This window comes from Calonectris borealis, chromosome 2 (genome assembly GCF_964195595.1).
Source record: "Calonectris borealis chromosome 2, bCalBor7.hap1.2, whole genome shotgun sequence".
Classification (NCBI taxonomy): Eukaryota; Metazoa; Chordata; class Aves; order Procellariiformes; family Procellariidae; genus Calonectris; species Calonectris borealis.
The window spans coordinates 38,486,596-38,504,528 of NC_134313.1; the positions used below are offsets into that span (position 1 = coordinate 38,486,596).

Genomic DNA, 17,933 nt, shown 5'->3' on the forward strand with positions numbered 1-17,933 from the left:
TTAGAAATGCAGCGACACAGAACAAAATCTTAATGCAGATATTCCATCTGTCCCTGCAGTTTTTGGACTATGCCTAGACATGTCATGCACAATTTGCTTCAGTAAGGCTTTGATTTGTCAGAACTTTCACTGTCTCCAATCTAGTAAGAACAAGGACCTGAAACTTGATTTAGAACCTATGGTTTTATTGGAGAAGAAGAAAGCCTAGGAAGGAAAAATGCTATGGAAACTTTTGTCTCCAAGATACCATAAAACTCTAAGCATCAAAATATAAATGTTTTACACAGTTAAAAATCCATACACAGCTGAATATATGCTTTTAAAAATGTTTTACAATTGCCTCCTTTTTTATATAATGTATATATGTATATAAAAATATTTTTCCATACGCACACACACACATGTATGTGAGCATGTACACACACAGACATATAAAATACTTTGACAGGTTCCTTTGCAATATTCAAGGTGAGAGATGAGACTGGAATGCATAGTTTTATTTTCAAAAGCAGTTCAAACATGCAAGACTAGTCTCTCAAACAGAACTTAAACATTGGCCAGATATCATAAAATTACTGGCCAGATTCTTATAAGCACCTGAAAAAAATGGGGGGTAATAGCCCTGTCTTCTTTTACACCAGCTGAAAAGCAAAATCTACATATTCAAAGTTGAATTGTATTGCACAGCGCTACAGCATAATTTTTATTTTTAGGCTATCTGGTTTAAAAACAGAAACCAGGCTTTTTAATCAGTTCTTGGAGACTGAAGTCTGTTCAATCAATATCTAACTCACTGGGAGTAAATTATTAATTCTGTTAGTAATCTGTTAAAAAATCCACAAAGACTGCTGCAATGGCCCAACACTAAGCTCAGGCAGGAGCTCCAGGCCTTACGCATGTATTGCCATTTCAAAAGTGCTCAGCGTTCCAGAAGGTTGCTGACTACAGCACTGAACTGGGCAAAGTGTATTGGTTCTCGGAACAGGATTCTTGCAGTAGGAGCGAGTGGCTCTCATGCTGATCAGTATACTTTTTAATCTTCCAAAAACACAGAGCAAAGAACTGAGCCAGGCAGCAGAACAGAATGGAAGTATCTGACCAAAAAGAGAGTCCTCATCACATCGAGTTATGCTCTATACTCCAGTAAGTAGGAGGAAAACTTGTGTTAATCACTGCTATATTCAAATAAGCTGAAGTTTCCTGCTGTTAAGAAAGACAGACCAATAAAGATTACTGAATATCTCTTTAAGCTATCTGGATAAATAAAGTGATTGTAAAATTCCAAGTGTTCAGAAAATGAAATGGCAAACAAGGGAGTCAGTAGTATTTTCATCTCAACAGCTATTGATAACTATCACAGAATTGTGTCACTTTAATGGAATCCATCCTAAAGAGATAAGCAGGATTCAACATTCCTTTGTCAATTTATACAAAACACCAAAGGATAAGGTAAATGCATAAAAGTATCTCTGCCGAAGGATTTGGAATCCTGATTTATTAGTTTTATGGAGATAATAAAACTATTTCTCTAGGTAGCATTTCTTTGCTATAATTCAATTCAGCCTTGAACAGAGCTGATAATAAAACACACCTGTTAGAACTTTGTAATATTATGTGTGCCAAGAGGCAGAAACTCGTCCACAAAATCTCAGATCATTATAAGTCTTGAGCACTAAAAAACCCCAAAACATTCTTAACAGCTCATATGTTAAGTACTTGCCAAATTATTTAAGATTTGTGCTATAAAAAGATTAAACCACCCTGAGCTACAGCATGAAGTTTACTAAACCTTAAGAACAACTCTGAATTGTATTTATCAGTAATATTTTTGTATTTTAGACTTGTTATGTTACTCTGAAACACATTACAAACTAGGAAGCATATATAAGGCATTCAGAAATATTAAAATTCCTGATAAATAAACAGGTGACAGCACACAGTGTAAACCCATGCATATTATGAATTCTTTAATTCAAGCCCCTTATGGTAAAACGTGCTCCTGGTAGCCAGTAATCACATCCTTTTCAACTGACTTATTCTCATCAAATATGTATCAACTTTGTACTGGTTAATTCCATTAACAACACCTAAGGGTAAGGAAGCGGAATTATTTGCAAAATCTTATCATAGTATCTTCTATAGGATTGGCAATATAACCACAGTGTATTCACATCTAGTGGAAATTCCCAGTTCACACCATAAGGCTAAGAAGAATAAAGGCAATTTCCCTTCTTTTATTTTACTGTTTTTATACAGGAAGAGGATACAAAACCTACAATGAAAGTTGCAAAATAATTTACAGCATCAGTCCTGCGTTTTATGTTTGTGATCTGTAAAAGTACACAGAAAGACAGAACTTTGTTGTTCTTCTCCTACCCCAGGCTACCTTTGACTTTTTAAAATTTGTCTCCACGGTCAGAGAGAAGCTGTGACACAAAAGTATGAAATCACATGGCCACAAACAGGGGCACACCTCTAACATGGCAAAAAATGTCACTGAACAGAGATACTTCCTGGGTGCGTTCTGTCTAAACCCACTTCTCGAAGTGACCAGGAACTTCAGTGGGCAAAGATAGCTTAAAAGGGCTCCCAAAAGCTTCTAGTATAACACTCCAAAGATGGGGCTGGGAGCGGCAGATTGGCCATCCATCTGCTGCTTTCTGACATCCGAGGGCCTTTACAGCTTGGCAGAGGAAGGTCTTCAGTATGAATGTGTCATATTAGCAGTTTTCCCCTTGGAAGCAAAGCTAGTCCCAAGACAAGTTTCCGTTAAGTCAAAGGTCACTTGTGCATGTCAGGAAAGGATAAATAGGGTTTGAGCTGGGTCACTAGCAGCCAGTGTACTATTGTGCCCAGTGAGCAAAGAGAAAGAAAAGAATTTGTCACTTCTAGAAGGGATTATAACAGAGGAAAAGATCCTGCATAGAAATGCTGAGATTTAACACCAGCTTTACAGTGGGCTTGCTGGATGAAACTGGACATGCTATTCTAACTGCAAAACGGGGTAATAATACTGTTCATTTCTTAAAGTTCTTGAGACATATATATACACATACTAGAAGTATAACAGGACACTTCTTGTAAGCGCTATCAGCAAAGCTTGGGATTTGGCAAACAGAAGTAACAAGTCACAGCAAATGAAATGGGACTCATGGTTATTATTACCATAACTACAGAAAGGCTGTGGAAGAAAGCATTTTTAATTGCCTGCCTTGTTACAGGAAACATCAGAAGTGATGGACAGACTGGATGTCCCTTGGTGGAGATGCAGTGCTCATTACATGGCACTTTCAGGAGTCTGTACAATAATTCTAGTTGGCATCACATCACTAGTATCAGTTAAGAACAGGATTGCTTAAAAAGAAAGAAAAAGAGGAGTGAAGTGTTTAGTGGGAAACAACGAAACCTTCTTCTGAATATTTTTAGTTAAAAATGAATTTCAGTTCTCATTTTCTGGTATGTGAGAAAATTCCAACACACAAACACACCCACCCCTCAAAACAGGAGACAAAGGGGTTTGTTTGTCAGAAAAGAAATTTGTTACAATCACATTTTTTTTTCCATGGAAAAATTCTCTTTGAAAATATATCAACTGTCAGTGAAGATATTTTCAACAGAACTGTAGTCGCCTTCAGTCCTCACATCTTTAAGTTGGATATCCAATTCTAGGTGAAGAAGTAGCTCGAGTGATGGGATTAGTGCACTGCCATTCAAACACCAAAATGAGGATTTTTTCACCACCAAATTTAAGTTAGATTTCCTCCCCAAATTCTTTAGTTTTAGAGTTATCTGTGCCTCATTTCCTTTCTTTCATAATAAATAATGGAGGCCATATACTTAATCGCAAGATTATACTAAATATCAAATCTCTAATTTTCCTACAAGCATCTCTAAGCAATATTATAATAAACATCTTTAAATTTTTTAAGAAGTCATTAGACTGATAATACATTGTGTCAAGTGTCATACCCAACAGATTTTTAAAACAAATGATACTTCTCAGAAACAATTATCTAAAGGTATGATATTTTTTTAGTCTTGGAAAAAAGCTCTCCAGGCTTTGACAGATGGATTACAAAGAGATTGGTAATAAATGGTGGGAACTGACTTATTCCACCATTAAAAAATTAGCAGTCTAGACATTTAGGTCCTTCTCAAGTCAGTATAGAAGGACTGGCATTTCCTGAGAAAAAACTCACCTTTGTAAGGCATGTATCTGAGATAGACAGCAGGGCTATTCTTTCACAGGTGCTTTTATTTCCACTGCCTACACACTGAAGTTATCTTTAAGGCAGATAAGGTTAGCAGAGGAGAATCCCACTCAAAATTTACAAGGTACTTTAATTTTTTGTTTTGTTTTGTTTTAAACAAAGACTAATCCTGTAAAAGCCATTAATATGGGACAGGATATGCTCTGAATCAACCCTAGTTAACATGCACATAGTATTAGACTGTGACTCAACAATGTTGGACATTTTCTCATTGCAGTTCAGTTTTGTGTTTCGGAAACAAACACCAATGGAAAATTTGTCCATTCAGCGATGCCTAACTAATCATTCCAATGTGTCCAAAAAATGAAAGAAAAAGCAGTCCAAGGAAATACTATGCACTGCCAGCGCGGCAGGGAACAAATACCCTGGAATCATAAAGATAAGATAAAGTTGTGTTTAATATTCCAGAGGTACGTACCTATTAGAAACTGTAAGCCTAATAAAACTGCTATGCATCATGCAGGCAAAACCCTACAGAGCTCATGGAAAATTTGGGGGGCACCAGTATTTCAGTATGGTTTCTGTAATAATCCTGACATTCTCTAATCAGTACCTCTTAAAGCTGAGCAGTATTTCCTTGCTAATTTTCTCATTATTATATTTCAAGTTCTTTTCAGAATAGTAAGTTACATTAGGTATACTGATGCTACTTCAACATAAAACACAATCTAGTCTTCACGTTATAGCAGCTCTTAAACACAGCAAAAACATTAAATTGAAAATCTTACTTCTGATAAACTGCTTCTCTGAGTAGTGACAGTTCCAACAATGTCTCCACTCATTTGCACAGAAAGCCCTGAAGCAGCGCTGAGTGTCCTCCCCATCTGGCTCTTAGATGTCAAAGATCTGCTTCTTTGCATACTAATGATGCTTTCCCTATTTCCTTGGTTGCTAGGGGTAAGAGGCCGTGACAGCAAGCTATTTGGGGTCACAGGTCTGCTCCCCGGAGTTGATGGAGTTGGTGGCCTGTTGGTTTGCGTACTGGGCGTTGGAGGCCTACTGTTTGCAACACTGGCGACCTGTGTTCTGCTGTTAGTGGGCAGCGGTGGTGATTTGTTTCCTTGGAGCTGAATGTTCTTCCCCGTCTGAGTTGGCACCTGAGGCTTCGGATTTTGGCCCTGTGTAGCTTGAAGATTGCCTTGATGGTCAGATGTAACTAAACTATGATGTTGGATACTAGGGCTTCTAGAGAGCCTTGCTTCTTCCCATAGCGCTAGGTCCTTCTCAATATCTGTGCACACACACACAAACAAAAAAGAAAAGAAAGAAAGAAACTCACTTTCTGTTTCTCTCTGGCTTAAAACTCAGTTTACTGATTTTCTCCAATGCAAGTGACAACCTGAAGCTGTGCAGAGAAAAGCTATTCACCCTTAAAATATAAGGCATCAGAATTAACAGTTCAAATGTTTGACAAGTATTTCCTCAAAGTTTATTTACATTTGATTTACTGCAAACACAGCTATCCCACAGAAACAAAATATTACCACTTCATTGAACGTCAATACAACCTATAAAAATCCCTCTCATTTCTTCGAAGTTCTCTCTCTGTGGCTTTTGCACAGTTTCTCATTAGTATCAAACCAACATGGAGCAGTGAGCTAAACTTGCCATCCTCAGCTGCAATGAAGGGCAATCCAAAACTGGTTCAAGGTGAGACTTTTGCTTTTGGCCTCACTGCCTATTGCCCAACCAAAACTCTGGGGGAAATAACTCTTGAACTCTGGCACATCTGCATCTGTGATCCTGTTTGAACCTGAATATTATGCTCTGGCCGACCATCAGTGCCAGAGCAGGTGACAGGGTCACCAACATCTAGAATCCAAGCAGAAAAGGTGGCCACCATTTGGTGGTCCAGTCCCTACCCCTAATACAGCCATAAGGAATAAGATCCTATTTAAAAACATAGTAGATATGGGGTAGTGATGGAAAGTGTCTTCTGAATTAATTTAAATCATATTAATGCTTCTCATAAATTAAATCAGATACATTCAACAAAGTTAGGTGAGGGTAACTGGAATTTAGGTCAGCATGGCTAACATACGAAAGTCCTTGCAAGTGAAAATGTCAAGCTTAAGGAACAGTTTACTTAAGTATATTTTATCTTACACAATTGTTATGAATTTTCACTCTCACTAGCATGTACTCTACTGTAACTTGGTTTTGATAGGGACAGTTGGTTATCTTCAGAAAAGCAATGCCATTTCCCATTAAACTGTACAAGTCACAGACCTAGAAGCTGTAAATCAGCAAGGCTCAATCAATTTAAACATGTATTAAGTGACCTTATATAAAATAAGCATTTCATTTTTATTTTGATAACAATAATTTCAGGTTCTAAAAGTCCTAAAAGAAACAGATTCTAAACTGCATATTGGAAAATCAGATTTTCTTTCACTTGTGTTTACCAGTAGGTATAAAAGGAATGTTGTATGCAAAATACTTAATGATGTGCCGCCTTTAACATTAACTTATTTTATAATAACACCTTGAAAACAGGAAAATAAGCTATGTCAGTTTCATGTTACTAATACAAGATATTCCACATATTTCAAATGCTATTACGAGAAAAGCTGGTAAAACTAAAATAGTTGTGAAAGTCTCAGACAAAAGTGTCTCTCAACTCTTTAAAGATTAAATGTTTTGCTGTTACAAATTTCAAAACATAATTATTGTTTCTAGCACACAGTTAAGAATATTTCTAATTGCTACCTTGCTGACCGCTTAAAATTAATTATTTCCATTTTGAAATAATTATGTCTTGAAGTACTCTTCCATTATGCTTTTAAAAAAATCAATACACATCACTTTGGAACTTGTAAGATGCCTGGCAAAAATTCAAGGGTCAATAAATGACAACGTGGGCTACCTGATTTAAACCTAATGAGGAATATGTCCTTTTAAAGATTCAGCTTAGCCTATGTCTTTGCAAAATTACAGACCTCTAACTTCCCTATGATGATTCAGTATGCTAAGAAATTATCTGAATATTGAATGATTTAGTAAGAGTCAAATAAACACTTTATTCTGGTTCATGTTTCCTTAATTCCATATAGTAATCAAGCCTGCAGATAAACCAATTATTCTAATCTTTTCTCCACATATAATTAACACATTTCCATAGCGTAATTATTCATTTTTATTTAGCATTCCCTTTTTGATTTTGCTTCAATACAAGCTTTTCAACCAGAAAGAAAAGAAAAAAAAAAAATCACACATCTCCAGCTTCACAGTATTATCTGTGTACTATCTGATACATAGTAAATACCAGAATTGAATTATGACTTGGGTTTTTTGAAATCCCTTGTCAATGTCACAAAAAGGAAAATAAAATGCAGGCAACAGAGCAACACAAAGGCATTTTGCTTTCATATCAGAAATACCAGAATAAGAATATGATTAATAATGCACTTACAAACTGTTTATGCATTTAACAGTTCTTCTTGTGATAAAATATATTCCAGAAGTATCCAAAGACCACAAAATCAGTGTAACAAACCAAATTGGCAAGATACTGGAATTAACTACCAAAAAAAATATATTCTCCACTTGCGTGTGATATAAAGCAGCCACAATAACATAAGAGATCGGATCTTAGACAAAAGTATTATGAGCCATAAGTAGAGAAGGAAAAGAAAACTGATTGCTTCAATATCTGATTTTGTAAAAATTCTGCTTTCAAATATCAAGGTACTGAGGCAGTTGCTGGCAATTGGTGCTCTTCCCCAATTTAGGCACAGGCACCAAATTGTGCCTTATGTTACGAGTGAGTTTTATCCAGCACGTAGTCCGTAAGAGAAAGCCAGGCTCCTTAAGAAGGTGTATCTGAGACAGGGGACCACATTTCATCATTACCCAGGTAATCCAAGTCATAATTCAGGCATCTAAATGACTGCCTAGTATTGGGTAGAATTAATAGGTTCCAGTGCACTTGGTAAGAGAACTGAAACAAGGAGACTTGCTGATATCAGAGACACCTGAACTTTTGCAAATGTATGAGACAAATAAGGCTAAGCAAAAACTCAGTATTATTATCTGAGGTCCTCTGAGCTAATTCTTCATGGAAATTATGTTATGCTTGTCTGTGAGGGGAATAATTGTCTCAAGCAGCACTGGTGTTATAATAGGGTATGAATTATTAGGAATACAAAAGTCCAATGTTTAATAATTGGGCTATTTTCTTGTGAATTTCTCAGGCAGACAAAAATTGCTGAATGGCAGAACGACTGAATCCCAAGTTACAGCATTACTGAAATAACGGGCCCAAAGCCAAATGACAACAGAAGCACCGATGTGAGAGAGACGACCTTGTACGTCACACAACAGCAGACTGAATCTCGGAGACTAAGTGAATGTAGTTAGTTAGCTTACGGTCAATTAAGTATTTAAAATTCCATATTCTATTGAATAAGGTAGTTATTACTGTCAGCTTTGTCAAGGGAGATCTAAAGGAACTGCATGTTTCAGAGTATACTGCATACAAGAACAGCTTGTACAACCACGGAAGTGTGACCAGTTAGGACATAAATCAAAGTAGGGAGATCTTCACCAGACCCCTCCTGAGTGACAACTGCAGCAACACAAGGGAAGGCAAGTGCTACCTCAGTGGCAGAAGCCCCTGGAGTACTCAGGTCCCTGCTATGCCACAGAAACCTGATGACCACAGCTTGCCCTGCTGGTCTTCTGGTTCCCACTAGATGTTCCTGGCAGTTTCAGCCTGGAGAGGGGGCTCATGGATTTTCAGTCTAGTTTGGCAGTGGCTACATCTCTAATAGCTACAGTGATTTGAACCAGTCAAAAAAAATTGAATGACAGTATCTCTGTTGTCAGAAACAAACATCGTCTAAAATATCTTCATTTGTAGATATCATAATTTTTAGTTCTTGCTCCATAACGAGCAAAAACTTTTTCTGAAGAGCTTCCCTCGTAGCTTTGTCTTCTGCCTTGACTTCAGCTGCAACAACCCCTAGACAGAAGTACAACAGCTGTACTTCCCTCTAAAGAGGATACAGCTCCCAAGCCTTTCACACCAGTACTATTGGTAGGATAAATGTCCAAAGTCTTTTAGAAAATCGCACTGGAAGTGGTAAGTCTTCTGCCTCACTCTCTGAATGACTTGAAAGAAGGGTCAGACAAATTTCATTTCTCTCTCCACCTTACATACACAGTCTTCATATTCCAATTCTGCGTTACTTTTCATAGAGTCGGCCCATGAAGCTCAGCTTTCACCATATGACAAATAGCACGCATAATACAGGACTACCATGCTTTAGGTCTATGTCATACCTTATAACTAAAGCTGAAGATAGAAAATATTGATTACAAAGAACAACAAATTGCAAACTATATCCTAGGACATCCCTCATTAATTTTTACAGAGCTCTGAAACATATTTTCACTGAAAAAAGGGGGGTTTGTTTGACCTTTTAGACATGGTTACCCCATCAAAGATGTTGCAGATGTTCCACTGCCCACAAGTTAACAGACTTCACTTAGCCAGAAGTCTCATGAACAAGGTGAGCTTTTCCTGCAAAGCAATCTATTCTCAAGCTAAGGGTCCACTACAGCCTCTTCTAAAGACTACTGTAGGTGAAGCATCAGTACCTCCTTATTGCATAAGTCTTGGTGAAATGTGAAAACAAAAAAAAAGTGCATTATTAGGCTGTCAGACTGCAGTATATTTAACACAGTTTAATTACTGTTTAATTACTGCATTTACTGTAATTACAGCAAACTTCATTACATCTACAAACACAACAATAATTGTGCTGTTTCTCTTCAATGAAGAAAAAGGGAAGTTTAAAGTTTTTATCTGTTTTCATCAGCATGTGAGATCATTTTTTCTTTCATCTAAAATATTGGCAGAGCTATGTGGGTGAGTACTGATAGGTGTTTTATGATTCCTTGCTACCATACATACCAGCTAGGTGTTCTTCCATGGTCTGAAGTTCTTTTGCTGCTAAGGAGTCCTTTAAGAGTTTCTGCCTTGGGGAACCTCCAGGTCTGACACCCATGGCATCCAGGGTCCAAACTGTCTGAGACTTACACAGATAAAAAGAAAAGGGAATATTTTTAATCTAGTTTCACATTTACACGTGAAACAATAAAAAAGGTGGTGTCCTCATTTAGAATAGTGAATCTGGTGCTTTTTATGTAGAGTACATAACATTTTATGCAAAATATTACAAAATATCATGTCTTACCTTAAATAACATAAATAGTAGGCATTACTTAAAATCAACGGTTCTAAAGTAATTCAAATATCTACCTTCACACAAGGTCTTGTTCCACGCTGAGACATCATAACAGGACAAATTCTTCAATGATTTATATTCTGTGCAGTTCCAGTTACTTAGTGGGGGTTGCACTTACTTTAAATTACCTTAACATTTGGCACCGTATCTCTGCAAAGCAGCACTTCTGGGAATATCACAGAATTTCCGAATCAAAATTGCCAGTGCTGTTTTATCACTGCAAGAAGTATTCCTTTCAGAACAGCAACTAAATCATCAGGGCAACACAGCAGTTCGGAAGGGATGCCAGCAAACAGACCACCTCCCCAGTCACTTCGCTGTGAACGCTGTGGTATTCAAAATTATCTGCATTTTCTGGAACCCACTCAATACAGTTTCAAGAAATTATTTTAAAATATACTATGAGGTAAACTTGATATGTTTTTTTCATGCTTGTTTTAAATACACAAAAAATATATGACCAAGCATGCAAGACTTGGTCATAAAAACAACAAACAAAAACATTAATTAAAGCATTCTTAACAGCCTATCTGAAATAAATCTTACATTATTACCTAACCAAAATATTTCACCTGTAGTCTAGGGGGTCTTGTTGATTTCCCAAGTTTCCTAAAGAAACATGGCTTATGCAACAGTCTCATTGTCATTCACATCTTACTAATTTTTTAATCTTTCGGTAAATGTCAAACAAATTTAGAGAGGGGCCATGGTTTCAAAGACATTAAGCTAATGTAATTCCAGGGAGAAGAATGATTGAGCAAAGGAGGGAGAGCCAAACTGGTGATGCCATTCATAGAAAGCATACAGGGCTCCGCTGCTACGCAGTCTGCCTGTCTGGAACTGTATCATCAGCAGACACGTGGATCGCTGCAGATAGCTGCAGCACCTGATGGTACTTTTCTGGCTGGACTCTCATGTCATAGGGAAAGGTGTACCACAGTTCAAAGGGTGAACGCGAAAATACAGGTTTGATATAATCTCTATTCACAAAAAATTTGCTTTAACCATAAACACTAAATAAAACATTGTAGCTGCCTTCCCTTTTAGAAAAGTAAGCATAACTCTACAGAATTGAAATGTTATATGGGATATATTTTACATCATTTAAAATCTGTTCCAAACAAACACTGCCTTGTATGCAACCGATCATTGTGAACCATGTATTTTTAAAATATGTTAACACATATTTATAAAGCAACAGCTATACTGTAATGCTGCAAATGCATACATAAAAAAAACTAGTCGTATTTACTAGCATACGAAATAGCTCGAAGCTGCAGATAATTCTGTTGTTATTTACTCACAACATGTTTAGAACACTAATGACATTTTTTGATTTGCCAGTTGTTGTTTTCACACTAGTTCTGCTCTGGTTAAAGTTACGCATATTTAATCCCAGGTAAATACACAGCTGAATAAAACAGTAAGTTACTCAGAAGTGGAGCTGATCCTGCAAACACATTTATTTCAGACATATCACTAGACCTGATTCTCCTGGTCCCCCAAGAGATTTTGAGCATTTGTCACTTCAGTCCTCATTGCGAATCCTCCATCCAAATCATAATCTGACTTGTTGAGGTCACTACAGAATATTAATCTGTATTAAAATACTCACATCTCTAAATGTTTATTTCTAATAGATATTAGTTACCCAATATCTATCTCTAGATGGGAGAATATTTTATTCTGTGAACAATTCCTCCAAAATAAACGAAACCAAATAAGAGATGGGAAGGGGAAATAGAGCCTGTAACAAAACTCTAATATTTTAATTTTTAATCTATTTTTAGATATACTCTTGTCCCCAGATTTTTATGGCAGAAAAAGGCCGTTTGTATATACATTTTATAGTGTATATTTTCATAAGGGGGAAAAAACAGCAGGACTTCAATAATGACTATGGGGGAAAAATCCCCAAGGTTATAAGAATGAATCCTTTTTGAATATACGATTTCATGCACCAATACAGCTCTGATGAAATATGGAAATACTTGAAGACCAAACTGCTCTTCTAATATTCTTAACTCTACTATTCAAGTTTATCGTAAGCAAATTATTATGGATTTTCAATAACTCCCTAACCTCCTACAAACACAGACTTCCAAATGTTCGCCTGGTGAGAGGGTTTCACTCTCCATGTCCTATTTTCTGGAAATGAAATGAAGTTATCTTTCTCTTCCACAAACCTCTACTGTTTCTTCTTACATTCTACCTCTTCCTTTACTGTACTTCTTTCCTTTACGCACAGCAACCATGTAAGACACATACAACTAAGATGACTGTCTGACTAAAGGCAGCTCTCTACTGCCTGTAGTAGAATCTAAGATAAATAGAGAAAAAGTATTCTCTAATGGTAGAATTATATTCTCTAATCATTATAGTCCTTTATGAGTAACATTTACTCATAAAATCATGAGTAATGTTTAAATTAAATCACCTGCCATTAAGAGACTCCAGATCACAAAGATCATCAAATGTCAGCAATACCTTTGTATGTTTCAATACAGGTTTTAAAATCTTATATAAGTTCATGTAAGACATATAGATATGCCTGTGTATAAGCACATACAGGCACACAAAGGCAAGTACACACATGCATTCAATAAATATTTGTGTCTGCCTTCATCCTGTTAACACACAGCTACAAAGACATACAGAGGTTGTGTTCAGTTCTGGATGTAGCACAGATGTATACATTCTTTCTAAGAATAAATATTAATCTTGTATATGATTTAAAACAAATACATTTACATATATTCAGTCTCTACCATTACATATTGTTATATGTTCAAACTCCCTTTCAGATACGCAGTTCCAACACCCTGTGAAATTAATGAGGTAACTTTGGACAATTTTTTTCCCCAAATTTTGTAACTCTTCCTGTGCATTTTTCTGTTCTATGTAATATCATAAGCTTATGGCATTTTGTCAGGCAATAGCTTCACAAAAGACCAGAACCGTATTGCAATACTAGTTATGAAAGATGAGATATTTAATATTAGCAATTTAATTTCATGATAAATTATGTGCTTATAATAGTGCTTCCCAATTAAAGACTCACTTGATAGAAAATAATAATGATCTGGGGAAAAAAAAGGTGCAACAGTTTATTAAGACATTAAAACTGTAGCGTAAGCATTTTTTGTTCCTTCTCTGAAGCTAGGTATTTCAGGGCTATAACTAACAACATTTTTGTAGGCAGGCTCAGGTAATGTTTTTTTCTATATATCTAAATATTAGTGAACATAAAAGAATATTTTTTAACATTTTGAGACTATGAGTTAATCTAAGTGAATAATGCATAAACACAGGCAGAGGTCCTCAGTGTCTCCAGCACACAATTTATGCAACAGCCTTATTGCTAAAAGATAAACACAAGCTGAAAGTAGGGGATGTTATCAAGAAGGCTTTGGAAGCATGTCAGTTCAAATGCAAGGATAAATGAATTTGTACAGCTCTACCAGAATTCACTGGTGCCCCTTCTCTCCACAGGATGAATGGCAGCAGTTCAGATATGTCACCTAAGAGAGAGATTCAGGCTTGCAAGCCATTTATTTAAACCTTCTTATTCCACTTCGCCAAAATCTATCCTTTGTCTACTCGCCAGGAATTGCAGAGATAAAACACTAATGTCAGTCAACTTGGACTTTAATGATAATGACAGTAGGCTGAAAGTAGTTGAAAAATATAGCACATATACTTCATAGAATTCCTTCAGTATCTTCCAAACCACAACTGCCCTTGATCACTCATTAAGCTTTATAAATATTAGCACAAAATTTATAAATGGCCTATTTACATTAACAAGATCAACAAGATCTAAATATGAGGATGTTCCCGAAAGACATTCTTGTATTTCTAACTTGTAGAAACAGCTCTGTGCCCTGTTCATCACCTTCACACTTTGAAGGTGAGGCAATGTCTCTTTACACCAGAAATATGTCCAAACAAGGCCCTCAGGATACATTTGTCAACTTTTAAGGTCAATTATGTGTCCATTTCTTAAGTGGCTTTCTTTACATATCATCATAATTTCTTCACATACATACATTCATTAATGCTTTTTTACATAGATCATTTAGCCAAATTACTGCTAAAATAAAAAATTACAAAAAATAGAGCCAAAGGTAATCTCTCTCATCACTGGTTCCCTGAGCTTCTGGAAAATACCATAACTTACTGGGAATGCCACAGTGGAACAGAAATACAATTAAGGAGGTCATCAATAAGAATAAGAAAGTTTTTCCAAGATCACTATATGTGCTTCAATCTGCAGCACAATGTTAGTTTGACAGCATGCATTAGTATAGATTTTATCCCTAAAAAAAAAAAACAAACCAGTGCAGATGTGAATGTCTTGATCCCACCATTGAGCTGACTTGACATGGGCTGCGTAATACCCACTGACACCGGGGAGTTCTACAGAGGTGCAACATTTCAGAATAGCTGAGGCCTCCAAATTACCTCCAATTACAACATCATCTGCAAATTAAGTGCTTGTTAGAAGATAAATTACTCTTTCTTGCTGACCATAAAAAGTGTTAATAAACAATGCAGCATTACATTTCTATGTCATTTTGGCCTGCTTCAGAGTAAAACACCCAGGTACTTACATGCACGTCCATGCACATACACAATCTCTTTTCAGGTGTGGGAACAGCTTTTTTAAAGACTACCTGAATTGCATGATCACAATGAAACGAGGAAAAGGAGGTGAAACCGAATTAATTAGTTAGTTGCCAGCAAGCTGTAAATATATGCAATGCATTTTGAATGAACTTTTTCTTCTACATAGTTTTGCTAATCAAGTGCAAATTTTATTGGTAACTTCAGGAGATAATACTATAAGAAAGACAACCATGTTTAGCTTTCTATGTATAACCCACCATTTCTTTGCTGAATAGCTTAACTATCTTAAATAGACACATTTGACAGAGATCCCTCCAAATACAAAAAAAAAATCCCCTTTATTGAACGATTTGTTTGCAAGTGTCCCTTCTGTTCTGACCAAGCAGATGGCAAGGACAGTTGTTATTCATACAGTGGAACTTTTTGTGCAATATTTTGTTTGAACATTCTTCACACAACATGCATTTTCTGTAAGAGTTCACCAAATGTTTAATCTTTCAGCTTCCATAGTCTGTTCAAGGACATAAGGTGAGCTAGTCAACACGTTTTTTTGGTACTGTAAAAATAATAAACCTTCTCAGAGCTCTCTTGCAATATTGGCAGCCACCTCTAATCCCCACCTTCTACATTAGGGCCTGTTCTACTTGAAATGCCATGTAATTGAAATTACAAGCTTTTTGCTTCCCATGGCAGTCAGCCAGCAGATTTTATGCTAAACCTTACACTAAAAAATGGTAGTTTGAGTTAACTTACACATAGTTTTTCTGTTTACAGGCAAGAGGGAAGGAGGAAATATGTGGGCACCTGGGAATCACATTTGTTTCAGTTTCTGAAATGTAACCAGAAAAATTTTTTTCTAAGCTTCCGTCCTCTTTTATTTATTGTTATTTGGACTAATATTTTTGAATTTGTCATGCCCAAGAAACCAAAATTTTAGCCAGGTAAAAACAAGGCACTCATTGATTTTTTTTTTTTACATATTTTTTTTAAAGTTCAGAAAAGTCTTTCAATTAAAAATTGAGGATTAAATATTTTCAAATAAGAGTATTTTCACCCCAGAAGACATCTGCCCTTCTGTCTGCCCCATGAAAGGTCTCCTTGGAAGCACTAACCACACGCCGCATGCAATGCCTGCCAGTGGGGCTGATGAACTGAACTTGTGAGGAGCGGTGACCTTTCTGGAAGCAGTCCTTACCCCTGGGCATCCGGGCAGGGAGATGGAGCAGCCCCGCCACGCATGACAGGGGTCAGGTAGGTACCCAGGGGAGCTCAAGTTTTGCAATATGCAACATGATATCAGCAAAAAGCAGGTAAGAAGTGAAAAAAAATTTAAGTACTTCAGGTGTTCTCCAAAGTCAAAGAGAATTTTAGAAGTAAGAAATAATTATTTTGCAGCTATTTGTACAAAATGCTATGTCTGTTTTATACAATTTGTTTTATACATGGGAGGTCTCAACCGAAGAGGTTCAAGGTATGTAATTCAAACTACTTGCTTAACTACTTGCAGGAAATATCACATATTTCCCAAGAACCTTGATATTATGTTCTTCTACTGTCTTGTATTGTTAATTTAGCTAATAGTAATTAAACTTACATATTTGCAGGGTTTTTTGGACTAGCTGTGGAAGAGTTGCACTCATCTAATATTATCTGTTATTATTATTTTTACAGAAGATTTAAAATTTAAAGTTAACATTTAAAATTTTAACTTTATGTGCCTGAATTTCCACATGCTTACAGAAGTCAACTTGGATTTGAAAACTTTTGTATCAGAATACACTAATTTTGTGTATTATAATTCATACTACCTCACAGGCACACTGCTGCTGTTCCTGATGAGGCAGTGGAACCTTAAAATACTTATTTTAATGGCTAATGCTATTAAATAAATGCTAAATGCTAAACGCTAAACAGTGACCCCAACCCAGCAAATAATTTATAGATTTAGTTAAACACTGATGTTTGGGTGATTTAGAGCTGTCAATTATACTCAAACTTGTACAAGTAATTAAGTTGCTTCTCAGCATTGTTCCCAGGGAAAATAGTGGGAAGAGATAAGAAAATTTCTAACAATTACAATTTAAATCATGTATAACTGGAATATAACTATATTCAACATATATTGATAGCAAGAATTAAAAGCTTAATTTTATTCGTGCATGAAGCCTCAAGTCATTTCACAAATTGAATTACCATTAAGGAATTTCTGTATTTATCACAGAAAATCCATGTGTGTATTCCTTCTAGGAAAGCAACTGAAAAGTTCCAAAGCAGTAGGGAAAACAGGAGAAAATTTATTTAGAACAAAACACCTTTATAAAACAATTCATTAGAGTATTTTTCCCACAGTAATAAAGAGCAAAAACCCAAGGCAAATTCGTGCCGAAATGCCATTTGTAGTTGGACAACATTTTTTTCCACAGTTTCTGTTACACTTGGATTGGTTTGCCTTACATGGATAATTTGCAAAGAAAAATATATCTTTTTATGTGCACATGCAAGGCAAGATGAGTGAATGCAAAGATTCACATAAAAAAAACCAATAAGCATGAGTCCTGTTAGATCAGGGCGTAAAAGAAGCAACTCAGAGGGAAGACAAAGGCTACTCAATGTGAACTACTCACTGTGCATGTGCCCTTTCTTTCTGCTAGTCAAAGTAAATTTAGTAACTTCCCCTGATACCTTACTTTTCCATTTCTGTCAGAATGCCAGCCCACCTAATTTTTTCCTAGTATCACTTCAGTGTTTTCTTAAAGCTTGCTAGCCAGATATTTATAAAACT

The 17,933-nt window shown here is 36.2% G+C and overlaps 1 protein-coding gene across 1 annotated transcript in view; it reads right to left on the bottom strand.

Annotated features, from left to right (window-relative positions):
• C2H8orf34 (chromosome 2 C8orf34 homolog) overlaps window positions 1-17,933 on the bottom strand; it is a 169,649-nt gene that overhangs the window by 16,307 nt on the left and 135,409 nt on the right. The window contains exons 11-12 of the mRNA XM_075140648.1: window positions 10,189-10,309; window positions 5,000-5,502 (exon numbers count right to left, since the gene is read on the bottom strand). Coding sequence (XP_074996749.1) covers window positions 5,000-5,502; window positions 10,189-10,309 — 624 coding nt within the window. The remainder of the gene's footprint in view (window positions 1-4,999; window positions 5,503-10,188; window positions 10,310-17,933) is intronic.